The 13,887-nt window shown below is 34.8% G+C and overlaps 2 protein-coding genes and 1 non-coding gene across 3 annotated transcripts; 1 reads left to right on the forward strand and 2 right to left on the reverse strand.

Moving 5' to 3' along the window:
* Window positions 1–1,726: 1,726 nt before the first annotated feature.
* Window positions 1,727–1,824, reverse strand: LOC149550833 (U6 spliceosomal RNA). The gene has a single exon (XR_016353517.1). It is a non-coding gene; the product is annotated as a U6 spliceosomal RNA (small nuclear RNA).
* Window positions 1,825–2,503: 679 nt separating this feature from the next.
* LOC149550834 (uncharacterized) lies at window positions 2,504–4,936 on the reverse strand. The gene is made up of 3 exons (XM_089790009.1): window positions 4,419–4,936; window positions 3,743–4,268; window positions 2,504–3,658 (listed from the first exon to the last, which is right to left on the reverse strand). The coding sequence occupies exons 1-3, from the start codon at window positions 4,934–4,936 to the stop codon at window positions 2,504–2,506; spliced, it is 2,199 nt and encodes a 732-aa protein (XP_089646135.1).
* A 277-nt stretch (window positions 4,937–5,213) lies between these two features.
* LOC149550835 (uncharacterized) lies at window positions 5,214–7,103 on the forward strand. Its single transcript, XM_089786402.1, has 2 exons — window positions 5,214–5,993; window positions 6,595–7,103. Exons 1-2 carry the CDS (start codon window positions 5,451–5,453, stop codon window positions 6,958–6,960), a joined length of 909 nt encoding a protein of 302 aa, XP_089642528.1. The 5' UTR covers window positions 5,214–5,450; the 3' UTR covers window positions 6,961–7,103.
* Window positions 7,104–13,887: the final 6,784 nt, after the last annotated feature.

Below are 13,887 nucleotides of genomic sequence, written 5' to 3' on the forward strand. Positions count from 1 at the left end.
GCCCAAGTCATTCATTCAATACAAGAGAAAGGGAGTCCTCCAAACATAAATATCAATATAACCCAAGTTAGATTAACAAAACCCAAATAGGATGAAGAGATCTCAGTACTAAACCCAAATTATACTAAGGAAGTACCCAATCAAGTCCTCTTTCATGCAATGTTCATTAACTTTAGATGTGCAATGTGAATGTAAATTGAACCAATTGATTTAGTGGAAATGATGTAATAGATCTAGAGGCTATATGTATGAAACAAGTGCAATTAAAGAATAAAAACATATCTATGATGTGAGATGAAATAGAAGAAAAGAAAAGTTGACCTAATAAATGTGCAAGGGAAAGTGTTTATCTGCTCTGAAAACAACGGATCTACAATTGCTATAGAAAATCTGACTGGGGATATGTGATAAGTGTAGTAAACCTTATCAATCTCAAATCTCTAGTTACAGGTTGATCTGGGTGACATCTATCGGTAGGTTTATGGGATGATGGACATGTTCCTAGAGCACAAAAATAAAGCTAACTCATATTTTTTCTAAATTCCTCAATTGATAGTTTAAGATCCAAATTCACAATTTTGATAACCTATTCCTACACACAAGAAAAAATGGTTTTTCTTGTTGCGGGAGGGCTTGCCTTGGTCAAGCCCTAGATTAAGGAATAAACTTTAAAATTGAAATGATAATATTGATAAAAAAAATGCTAGCAAGTAGTAGAACTGAATCTAGCAATGAAGAATATAACTATCTCTTTAGATGCAATTGTATTTAGTATGTAATCAAGCGTGCAAATGTAATAATCTTGACTCAAAGAAACCAAAAGGAAACCATGAAAGTCAAAACCTCATGATTGGAAATGGTTGTGATATGTCTTAATAAAGATCAGAAAAATACAAATGGATGAAAGGAATATCTCCTCCTTGGAGCCAAACTCCACTACCACCTTGCATGTAGAAGCTTGTTGCAAGAAGGAAATGCTAGATTTTGATGAATGTTTGAAGGATGCTTACTGAAGTTCCTTGCAAATGATTGCTTGATGTCTCATGCATGCATGTGTATGCTTGATCACATGTATGGATGGATAAAAATGAAATGGCCAAGCCTCCTTATATACTAGTTTTCAGGATAAAAAACAAAACAAGCTGACTGGGCCAAAAAATAAAACAATTTAAACACCGAAGACACTTTAGGCCTCAAAACCTAAATCCCTCTAGGTATAGGTTGACCTGATCGACCCATAAAGGTATATCAACCAGGTTGACCTAAACTTGAGGATGTCCCGAGGAGAGGGAACCCCAAGGTCTTGGGGAAAGTGTAGAAAGATTCAGGGAATAATGAAAGCATTGGGAGATATGACAAAAAATGCAATAAAATAATGCCTAAGGAGCCATGCATTAAAATGAGAGATAACCTAGAAATTAGAGCAATAATGGAAAAAGAAATAGAGACCAAAACCACTCTATGGAGGCTAAAAGGTTTTAAAATGAAGTGCTTCCATTTTACATGTTATCATAGAGTACCCAATAAACAAGGACATTTGTTCTAGTTATCATAAGATTTTAGATACAAGCAATGGAGGTACTCTTTTTGAATAAATACAGCTAGAAATGACAACAAGTTTAGCGATCAAAATTCACAGTTGAAGAACACACTTTAAGAAGCAATTACAAATGACCTAACATCCTAGCACCCTATTTTTGAGTGCTTGCTTTTTCTAGGAAGTCCCATAGAATACTTTCTCAATTTATGTATGTCATCCTTGCGCAAGAACCATGCTAATCTTCTCTATATCATTCCAATTTTATTGGATGTCTCCAAAGAGACCCCATAGAATACTTTGATCGTACAAACATTATTAAAATCTTTCATTCATTCATTACACAATTTAAAATTAAAATATTGAAATATTAAAAAACAAAATTTTTTTGTAAGACTATTACATAGACAATTTTTAGCATTAAAAACAACAGCAATAATTTCTCACCTTTCTTTCCATTCCATTTATTCAACAAGGACGCAATGTGTCTAGTTCCTGCGGATAGTGGTTTAGTAGTTTTGATTTGTGTTGTGGATTGTAGTTTTGATTTTTGTTGAGTTCAATAGAAAGAAATAATATTAATGTTAAGTGTTGTTTAACAATTAAAATAAGTGTTAGAGATTTTGTCGAAAAAAAAAAGGTTTTTAAAAGTCTCTAAAATAATTTGCTTTGTGTACAAAAACTTGTAAGCCCCATTATAGTACAAAACAACCAGTCAAATTGTCAATAAATATATTTTTGTAAATTAGTTTAAATATTATATATATTTAAATTTTATAGTTTCAAAAAGTAAATAAATAATAAACTATTCTGATTGGATAAAATATTAGATGTCAATATATATTTTTGTCAATTTTTTTATTTTATTTTATTGAAACAAAGCAAATTTACAAAGAATAACAGCTACACGAGGTAGCTGGAAGAGAGATACAACATATAAAACAAATCACTACAAAACAACTGGCATTACATTGAAAGGACATGACGAAATACTTTGCAAAGGTCCATATGGCAGTCACTTTGAAGCTGATTCACTTGGTCTTTAAGTTGCTGTAGCTGAGCCATGGCCGACGGATTCCTTTTAGATAAATCTGATATTTGAGACAACAAAAAAGCAACCTGAAAAACTACATCAGAGTATAACATTAAGATGCCTCTTTCCTGCAAATAACTGCCTGAAAAAATAGCACTGCATCTAGTTTTCCAAATATGTCTTAGGATAACTTGCCTAATAGAATCGGCAATAACATCCTTATGAAGGCCAAAACCAAGGAGAGCTTCCTTCCAATTCCATTTATGGTGAAAAATAGCTGAAAAGTTTTTAAAGATAACATTCCATTGCTTTTTCACATAGGGGCAGTCCCAAAATATATGTTTCATATTGTCCGTATACAAACAAAAAGGGCATCGAATTGGTTGCACTGCAATGTATTTTAATTTGTCACCAACAGGTAATTTGTGGTGTAAAACCTTCCAGGCTAGCAATTGTGAATCCGTATCAGCTTTGGATTTCCAAACTTGTGCACTCATATTGATCCATCTCTTCATACTAAATCTGCATTTCCATTTCTGATTGAGACGGGGGAGGATAGACCAATGAGGTAAGGAGCTCAAATATGCTTTCTTAAGTGGAAGATGGTTAAAATGAGATGTAAAGAACCATTTCCAGTCTTTAAAAAAGTTGCATTCTCTTGGAGTGCAGATTTTAATGGACAACTCAAGAGGAACTAGTGACTGTACAAATATGATAAACAACTTGTATTTGTTATCTAGAGAAAATTGGTTTTTAATCTTCAGCCATGAAGCCCACTCAAAAGTACTAAAGTCCCAAATGTCCTTAAAGTTTCTCACACCTTTCTTGAACAAATAAGAGGCATGCTTTGGAAAGCAAATAGCAAGGGGTAAGTTGTGGTATTGAACCAGCTTGTTCCACCAAATGGAAGAAGAAGCAAAGCTGAAACCATGCTGCAAAGAGGAATCATTCCATTGAAGAAAACGACAGACATGTTGCCAAGCCTTCCAAATGGATTGCAAGGGAACAGAAGCCTTGATTTTAAAAAAAGGAGCCATGATGATCTTGTCAAGCCAATTGACTGCCTGCCATTTTTTATTTGCAACAACCTACAACACACGATTACGAACAAGAATTTTCCATGGTTCATCTCCTTTAATAGCTCTTAGTATCCATTTTGCAGCGAGACACACCCCTTGAGTCTTAGGGTCAATAATTCCCAACCTACCCCTATGCCTTGGTTGAATGCAATGAGACCAAGAAGCACCAATAAATCCATCATTTCCATCCCATTTAGACCAAAGGAATTTCCGAATAAGTTTGTCCAATTCTTCATATTTCCTCTTTGATGGCATCCAACACGAGGAATAGTAAACATGAGAAGCAATGAATATTTTATTTGCAACTTGTATTTTCCCTGCTAAAGATAGGAATGTATTATTCCAATTGAATAATTTCTCTTTAAGTCGATTGAGAAACCACTTCCACATGTCTGAAAGAGAAACTCCAATACCAAATGGAATGCCCAAATATCTAGTGATCTCACCATGCTTAATATGCCTCCATTCCTTAGGAATCCACTTTGGAATTTGCTCAGAATGGGTCATCATAAATTCAGTTTTACTATGGGCCAACTGGGAGCCAGAAACAACACAATATAATTCCAATATATCCAGCACATTATTTAGCTCTGCTTTAGAATTTTGCAAGAACAGCATGCTGTCATCAGCAAAATGAGAGTTAATAACCAACTGATTTTGAGGAATGGAAATCCCTTTGATGAGATTCAAATGGTTCGCACCATGAAGGAGGTATCCCAAGGCATCAGCTGTAAGAACGTATAAGAAGGGTGATAAAGGACAACCCTACCTAATGGATCGCTGTAATTCAAATGGTGTTGTCAAAGAATTATTAATCACAATTTGAGCATCGGCATCCTGGAACAACATTTTAACATGTTTTTGTAATTTAGGTCCAAAGCCCAACCAATGAAGCATTTTAAGAATGAAATCCCAACGAATTCTGTCATAAGCTTTATCAAAGTCTAGCTTGACCAGCAATGCACTTTGCCCCGATTGTTGTGCCCATTCAATAGTCTCCCAAGCAAGCATAAGGTTATCCAAAATGAATCTGCCTTTAATAAATCCCGCTTGTTTAGGTCTAGCGATACTTTGAACCACTGGTTTAATTCTCATAGCCAAGGTTTTTGCAATAATTTTATATGAAGTGTTTAATAGAGTGATCAGTCTCCAACCAGCAACAGTGTTTTCATTCCTCCCTTTAGGAATCAGTTTGATAAGTCCCCTATTAATATCATTCCCAAGGGAACCTTTGTGAAAGGTTTCCAAATAAAGCATGTAAAAATCATCCTTAATATAATTCCACATAATTTGATAAAATTCAGCAGGAAGACCATGGGCTCTTGTAAGGTTTCATACAAAAAAAAGCACAAAAATATGTCTTTTCTTAGAAAATATATTTTTGTCAATTAGTTTAAATATAATATATAATAAAACTTTTTAATTGCAAAAAGTAATTGAAGTTGCACTCTTTATTACCAATCAAAGTGTTAATAAATATTTTGTATTGAATTATTATTAAGACAAGAAACATTAAAACTTTATATGTTAAAAAGTATTTGAATAATAAATTGTGCATTGAATGCCATGCTAGGTATGGTGTATCCTAAATGCAGCTTTAAAATCGGTAACTTACGAAGTCGTCGCACGCAGAGGATTCAATTCAATGTGCAGGAATACGGTAAAGTGGGGTTTCCAGAAGTGACAAACTCTATACAGAATATAAAATTCATTTCTTGGCAACTTGCCGAATTAGGGCAAATGCACCCGTTGCAGAAAGTATGCACAAACTAGATGCAGAAACTACTTCCTGTACGAATACATGGAAGACGAAGGTGCAGGAGGAGAAGACGAAGGCGACGGGGACATAAATAGATTGAACGCCAACATCAACGTAAATGGCAGCGAAGATGGAATAACTATGGCAGAATTTGAAATGCACAGAACCCACAAGAAATTTGCTGTAAGACAGCTGCCTTCGAAGGGTCTCTCGTTTCAGGTATGGCCTGCAGCCTCTGCTCTCTGTTGGTTCCTTGATGAAATGTTTTGGCACCACGCGGGCATTATAACTGCTGCTGATGAAAATACGAGAATATCCAGTTGCATTGGAAAAGACGTTGGATCGATAATTGGGGTTGAGCCAAATTCATCAGCAGACGGGTATAGTGAAGTGGGTTATGTTGCGCGACTTTTATTACAGAACAGAGGTGATAGGCCGGCATTGAAGGTTCTTGAACTGGGATCAGGTACTGGAATGGTGGGCATTGCTGCAGCACTGTTGGGTGCTCACGTAATCATCACTGACCTTCCTCATGTCCTTCCAAACCTTGAGTTTAATGCGTCAATCAATGAAGGACTCCTACAGGTAGAGAAAATCTTGGATTCATAAGTGTTTGAAAGTTTTAAAAACTTGACAATATAAAAAAAATTGTCTGGGATGAAAATCAATCTTACTAAAGCTTGTATATAAAATATTTTGTAAATTCCCAGTAAATATATATTGGAACTGAGCTGCTTCTGGATTAGATTGTGTAATTTTTTTTTTGTAGAAAAACTTACACGATCTAATTCAGAAGCACCTACATTCTATTCACATGGATTGTGGAAACTTCATTTTGTTAATATATATTGTTTAGTAGAAATTCATGGAAATGTCAACTCAACTTCCTGAGTGAATATGCATTGTTAAGTAGAAATATATGAAAATGTCAACTCAATTTCCTGATGTTTTAGTAAAATAATTGGTGAATTCTTTAAGAAAATCTTATCGCTTTCTAGATACTGAGGAGAATCTAAAGTCAATTCGCTTCAGGTTTTAGACAAAATAGTGGTGATTTTTTCAAAGGAAGTGACATTTGCTTGATAGAAACTGGGGATCATTTTTTGATTTGAGCAATATCTACGATTGCTTTTAGAAGACTAGACAATAAGCAGACACTCTCCGCTAAAATCTTCCTTGCCCACAGGCTAGCAACCAGGGGGGCAGTCTGTGTGTCAAGGCCCTCAGGTGGGGAGAAGAGGAAGATGTTGTGGAAGTAGGGCACAATTTTGACCTGATTCTAGCATCAGATGTTGTTTATCATGAGAACTTATTCGATCCCCTTCTGCTCACTCTCAAACGGTTTCTGTTGGGTAATTGTGAGAAAGCTAACAATCCAATCCTGCTCATGGCTCATCTCAGGAGGTGGAAGAAGGATGCTCGTTTCTTTAAGAAGGCAAAGAAATTGTTTAATGTTAGGGTTGTGCACAAACACACAGCCCTACCTGGATCCCGTTTGGGAGTGATTATCTACTGTTTCACAAACAAGGAAACAGTCACAGCATTGATCTGATTGCTTTGCATTGGAACCTTGTAATTTCAATTCCTGTGGAGTGGTATTTTCTATGTTAATTCAAGCAACCTTTGCTTGAGCAAGGAATGTAAAGCCAATTTTGGCATAATTTTACAAATAAAATGATAAGAGTTCATGTATCATTTGGAGACTTGCTCGATTTGAAATTTGGGTCTCTGCTTTTGAGTGGCATTCTAAGGACTTTTTATTTTGTAAGTAGTTGATGATTTTATTTTGCTAGCATCTCCAAATTTGATATAGAAAATGTTTCCTTCCAATACAATGATACAAGTTATGGCATTTGGGTTTCAAATTTACATCAAGTTGTCTCCATCAGGCCAGTTGCACTTAGCTTCATGAGAAATTGAAGTAATTGGTATTGGCGTAGTTTATAGAGGATGTGAGAACAATAATAATCGAATAATTTTTTTTTTTTGGAAACTAGACACACAATGAACAATTACCAATGTGACAAAGACCACTTTGGAATGTTTTGGCCACTTTGATCTCTCAACAATAGTCTATACGAAGTTGTGTCAAAAATAATGTTAATATGATCCAAGTATTTATCTACTATAACGGCATTTTGAAATATACATTTAGGTTCTTTTGGTTCGAAGCCCTTGTTCAATTGCTTATATATCACAACCAAGCTGTTTGAGACAGTCACATTACTTGCACATGCTGGTAGTATGCTACTATCAGTTGCATACTAAAATTGTAAGAAGAAAAAGCAACTGTTTCATCTACAAAAAATATCTTCTTGTCCACAGGCACTGTACTAAAAGGTAATTAACGAGAGTTATTTTACTTCAACTTATATGAATATATGGTTAAGCTCTTGTTGTTTGATAGGTAATGGTAACGATCCTTTCCAGGTGAGTGTTGATTTAGAATCAATAGATTGTAATGAATGAATGTAAAGCACATGCAAAATAACGCCAAAGCTTTTGTAGAGAAGATCTAGGATTTGTAATAGGTGATGTCGAAAATGTTTTTTCCAAGTGAGCCTTGCACAGGAATGGTAAAAGAGTAAAGCTTGTGCCCTAGCACTTGCATGAATTCAAAGTCACATTTATACTAAGAATGGTGTGTCCATTTCGCTGGGGATAATTTTGTATAGCTTAACACTAAAAGTTATTTCAATTTTGTTCACATGTTTCCTGCAAATAAAGTATTTCATTGCCATCAGTTAAGTGTCAGTAATGCAATTCACTATAAGTTATAATTCTAATTATGATTGTTTAAATAGGTTGTAGTGTTATAGGTCGGGAGGGATTCTGTTTATAGGGTTCTTAATGTTGTCTGCATAAAAATATTGTACTGTTATTAGTTCAGTACCTATTCAGCTTATTCTATGGTCCCCTTATGATCATATTTTTTTGGTTGGCTTAGTTGCATCGTGTTTCAAAATCCTCAACATAAGCTTGTTCCTGAATATAATAGCAGTGATTTATTAAATTATATAGAAAGCACGTGAGTCCAAGTCATACAAGACTGTCTATATTTTACATTTAAACGTGTTATGCGAGGCTTGAAATTGTGTTCTGGAAATTGTTTTACATTTTGCAAGCATAGTTGGGAGCTTGTGCTGGTTACAAGTACTCATGCTACAGAGGGATGTAAAAGTTGTCTCCAAGCCAAGATTAGTAGTGTTAAAGATTCACTCTTGTTGTATGCCGGGGGGGGAGGGCAGCAGCAGGGAGGGGAGGGGAGAGTGATTTACCGCAATTTCAAAGACTCCTTTCTATGTTTTCAATTTAGATTTCCTTCTTGTTGGTTACCTGGTTTCCTAAAAAGATGATTCTAAAAACATTTTGGATATTCATTTGATTCAGGGATGGGGAGGCGGAGATGGAGGGGGAGGAGGCTGCAACTTCAAGACTCCTTTCTAGGTTTTCAATTTAGATTTCCTTCTTGTTGGTTTCCTGGTTTCCCAAAAAGATGATTCTAAAAACATTTTGGATATTCATTTGATTCCTATTTGGGAACTGACAAATTAGTAAGGGGAGAAATTTAAGGGGAAAAATTATAATCATGCCAATCTTTTAATGAAACTTTGGCATCTAGATTTTACCGCAACTTCAAGACTCCTTTCTAGGTCTCCAATTTAGATTTGCTTGTTATTGGTTTCCGAATAGGAACCTAGCAAATTAGAAGGGGCGAAAATTTATAATTATGCTCAAATATGTTTGAAACTAGACTTATATAAAAATTTGCCTAAAGCTTTAGTGGCAGAGTAGGATAGGGTTGTGACTTTGCTTTCTATAGATCTTGGGTTCGACTCCAAGGCTAAGACTTACCTGAGGTATATGGTTTGTGGGAAATTGTGTACATTCACAGAGAAATAGCTGTATGGATCTTACCTCTGGAGAAGATGGTGTTATTTTTGTTGACTCCCAAAACGAAGTTGAGGTATTTAGTATTGCACTAAATGATAGTTAGGTGAATAAAGAAGAAAATATGAGCAATGACAAATAAAATATATCAATTCTTGAAATTGATTATCAAGGACGAGTAGCAGAGATGAGCAAGAAGTGGAGTAGGGATGTGAAGTGGGAATAGAAGTGGAACACGATTAGTCCAAAAGTGGTGCAAAAAGAACGTCACTAAATACATATCCTCAAAAAGATTCCATTCAATTTGAAATATAACCAATTATATAATGACACCTAAAGACACCGATAAACATGACTTAGTGCGCAACTATGCATCTTTTGTCTTTTTAGTACATTTATGTCTTTTTAGTACATTTTTTGACACCTTGGCTAAAAACAGATGTTATATGACATCATTCTTTAGCATGTGGTCTGAAGCCGAATTTTATAAGTAGGGGACTTGGCAAGTATTTTTTTAATACTTTTTTAAGAAATTCAAAATAAAAAAATATTTTTTTAAGAATTTTATTTGGAGTCACAAACATAGTGTCACCCAATTCTAGCTCCTCCCTTTTGCATGCTTATGATGTCGAAAATGTCAAAAGTTGCTTTGTTGTTTGATACATCACCCTCAATTATCACTATCATTTATAACAAAGTTAGCAATCGTTATTTCCATAAGAACGACATAAATGTTGCTACACTTAGTGATAAAAATATTGAGACATATTAGTGTACCCTAAATTTTAATTTGAAGACCTTTCTCTAAATAGATGTAAAGATGAGGATCATGTGGACACGTCTCTTTGGTGCAAAACTTGTTTTCCTTACGTATATGGAGAAATGGTTATCAATGATAGACTCTCACTTCAACACCATACATTGGAAAGGGGATCCTAAAATGTGACCCCCTAAAAGATTAAATCTTATAAGTATAACCCAAATAGATAAAAGGGGTGCTAATCCATTATCTAGCTCCTTTAGAGATGTTAATTCTAAGAACCTTTTGGGGCTTTCCATTTAAAGTATGTGTATAGAAGGAGATGCGATGAATAAGCAAGGAAAGTAGAGTTCCTAATCTTGCAATGATAAAAAATAAGATAACTAATCTTGTGTATCAAAAAAGTGCTATGAAAGAGGAAGAAAGAAGATGTACCCACCTTGAGGGTTTGTAGAGGAAGCCACATCAAATCTATAGAACACTCTCAAACTATACTAAAATTGGAAACAAGCTAAGATTTGGAAACCTGAGAATTGAACCTTTCTATTGTGAAACTATGGAAGCTACAAGAACATGTCTAACATGGGGCGAGCTATACCGGTATAGGTCAAACTTGAGGTGAATTATACCCTAGAGAGATAAATCGAGGGGTTTCAAGACTAACTATAACTGTAACTGCACCTTCGGATCTGCACTGCCAATTTTGAATCTTCCAAATCTACACCTGCGCACAAGAAGGGTGAAATTTTAGGGAAGAAAGGGGTTTGCCTTGGTCAAGCTCTCATTGAGGAATCAACCTTGAAATGAGATAAGTAAAAAAAGTTAAACGGTAAGTATTGCCTTGCTTGTCAAACCCTTATAGACGGATTTGGATTGCTTTCAACCACAAAGATGTATACTTGCTTGAATTGTATGCCTGATGTAGGATTGTAGAATGTAGGATGTCTTCACTTATGCAACAGATCAACATTTGCCCAAACCATATATGAATGCTTGATGAAGATGAAGAAGAATGAAGATGGATGTAGATCTCCCTCCTTGGTGACCAACTCCTTTATCTCCTATAAAGAAAGACACCAGATCTATAGAAGGAAATGTTTGCTTGAACTCCTTGAATGAACAATAGTTTGCTTGAGAGTGGATAACTTGTATGTTGTGTGCATGAAAATGAAGGGAAAAGATCTCCTCTTATAGTAATATTGGGGTCAATATCCACGAGGGCCAATTCTACTAGTGAGAAAAGTGAAATGCTTTGCATTGGGCCTTGAAACTTACCAAATTTAAAACCATGGGGTATACGCTGCCTTAAGTTTGATTTCATAATACATATGATACAACAAATTACTAAGATGAAGATTGCCATGAAACAAAGTGGTTATTTGAAAAACTTGGATCTTCACTTGGGATGTCCCATAAAATTGAATTTTGTATTGATGGTGTTAATTGTGACTTGAAGAATGCTTATAATTCATCCACAAAGGAGAACACCAATATATGTCAAAGTGATGTATACTATTCAACTTGTCCTAAAGATTAACGTGAATATTGTTGATTACAAATCTTTCTTCTGTGATGAAGATGTAGCTTCTAATGTTATGTATGTAAGTAATGTGCTTGAACTTGAATCCGTTGTATGTGTCTAAAATATGAGTGATATAATGTTGTGTAGCAAGACATGCAAAGTTGAAGATCAATATGTTGTTGCTTAATTTGAAAAGTTTAGACTTTAAAATTTATCGATTTTCTTACATTTGTTTTAATTCTTTTGATGCTAACCTAATCTTCAAAGTTTTAACCCTATTTTTGTGAGCATGGATAATGCGTTATAGATAAATCTTACACCTATTATTTGTAATTTCCCTATCATAGTATTGATGATGGTGGAATTAGCTCACCTTCTTGGATCATGTTCATAGATTGACACACAGAGGTAAGGCATCTTTGTTTTGAGTAAGATAAGTAACCTAACAAGGGGGTCAACCCTTAAACAATCACGACCCAAAGGCATCAAAGAGAACAACACTAAAATAGTGGTGCTAACCTTAATGTGCTATCAACGACATATTAATGACACACAAGCATAACAAACGTTGTCAAGAGAAAAATGAACAATATGCTATCACAAAGGCTAGTAACTCTCCTTAAGAGTGGGAGGGTTGCTCCCTCACTAGATGTGGAGAAAAGTGAGTTCAAATGAAGAACTCTTTTGCTTGCATTGTTGAACAACTGTCTAGGCGACATTGTCATTAGTATCCTCACCATGAGGGGGAACCACTAATGAAGCACCATTTGGAATTATGTTAGCACTAGGGATGGAGTGTTGATAAGATAAGATAAATCTATTAATGTCCAACAAAAGACCACCAAGGTCTAAGGAACTAAGAGCATACAAGCAAGGAAGTAGCGGACTACAAGACACCAAATGGTGTCTGGGAAAGAGCAAGCGAGAACAAAATACAACAAAACAACAAAGGGGCCAATAAGGAGGCAAGACCTAGGGACCCTTCCTCCATTGAAAGAACTTTGACATCGAACGAGATGAATCTGGGCATGAAAGACCTCTGGTCTGTCACTGAGTTGTGGGAGTGGTGTCGCTGAGGAGTAAGAGTAGTAGTAGTACTGTAATATCCCTGTCCAAATCTGATTGAAACTTTCTATATTTGCTTTTAGAAATTTTGTCAAACACTTGTACAGCAAAGGGATATATGACTTATTTTTATTTTCAATTTGTTTTCAGAATAAGAAAGATGACTTCTAATATCATAGGATGACTAAAAAATGACTTCTCTTTCGCTTAGTCTACACCTAACATGAAATGCAATTCTTTTTTTTGTTTTTTCTTGATGCAATATATGACATCAATTCAATGCAAATTAACTCTTACAACCAAGTGACATTATGTCAAACAATTGGCATGCAAACTAACATTATATTTCAAACTTCAAAATTGATATTTTGCTGATATAAAAATTCTGATATAAAATCAGGTTACAATGTCTTCAACAATCTAACTAGACTGTCCATACAGAACCATGTAGATGCATTTTCAGATAATGCATAAACATGAAGATAAAATGAAGGGAACCTGAGATTGGTAAGAAGCTTTAAAACTGATCAGAATCTGTCATGCACTATAGTGGTAACACTACACTGTAGCAGATGGGTATAAACTTCCTAATATGCCTCCAAATTAGCTGCTTAACTCCTTCCAAAGTGCAGATAAAATTAGCGCATCGAATGACCCTTAAATCTGCAGTGTATCTTCTTCATGAATTGCTGCAAAAACTCAATAAGCTTCAATGAGATGACTAAAATATCACCTCCAATAAATGCAACAATATCAGCTGATAGTTTCATAGCCTCAAAGTTGCCAATCAAAGAGAATTATTGTTCTCAATGACTAAAATGTCTTGCAGAAACCCTTGGCTCCACAAGTGCACAAGCAAATGTCAATATCAAATCTAGATGCCCTACAATGAGGCTCTCTCATCTATTTATTCTATTCCTTCACCCCTTCTAGAAGAGCATAAATTATTATTTTATTGCACTTTTCTAGAAGCTTCCTCCTTTCCAACAATAATTAATTGTGCTTCTAGAAGATTAACTTTTCCATATAATATAATATTATTTTAGTGACTTATGATTTAATATTTATTTTAGTCATTTTAAAATTAAATTAATTAAATATAAAGTCACCTTTTAATTTTTAAATTATTTAATGACTTTATAAGAAATTAATTTAATTATTTCACCTTATTTCTCCACTTAGCCTTCAAAGAATGAAAGGCTAAGAACTCCATTAAGAGGCTAAAAAGATGGGGACATTAC

The sequence above is a fragment of the Cupressus sempervirens genome, chromosome 6 (assembly GCF_028749045.1).
Source record: "Cupressus sempervirens isolate cs-2001-9-10 chromosome 6, ASM2874904v1, whole genome shotgun sequence".
NCBI classification, from domain to species: Eukaryota; Viridiplantae; Streptophyta; class Pinopsida; order Cupressales; family Cupressaceae; genus Cupressus; species Cupressus sempervirens.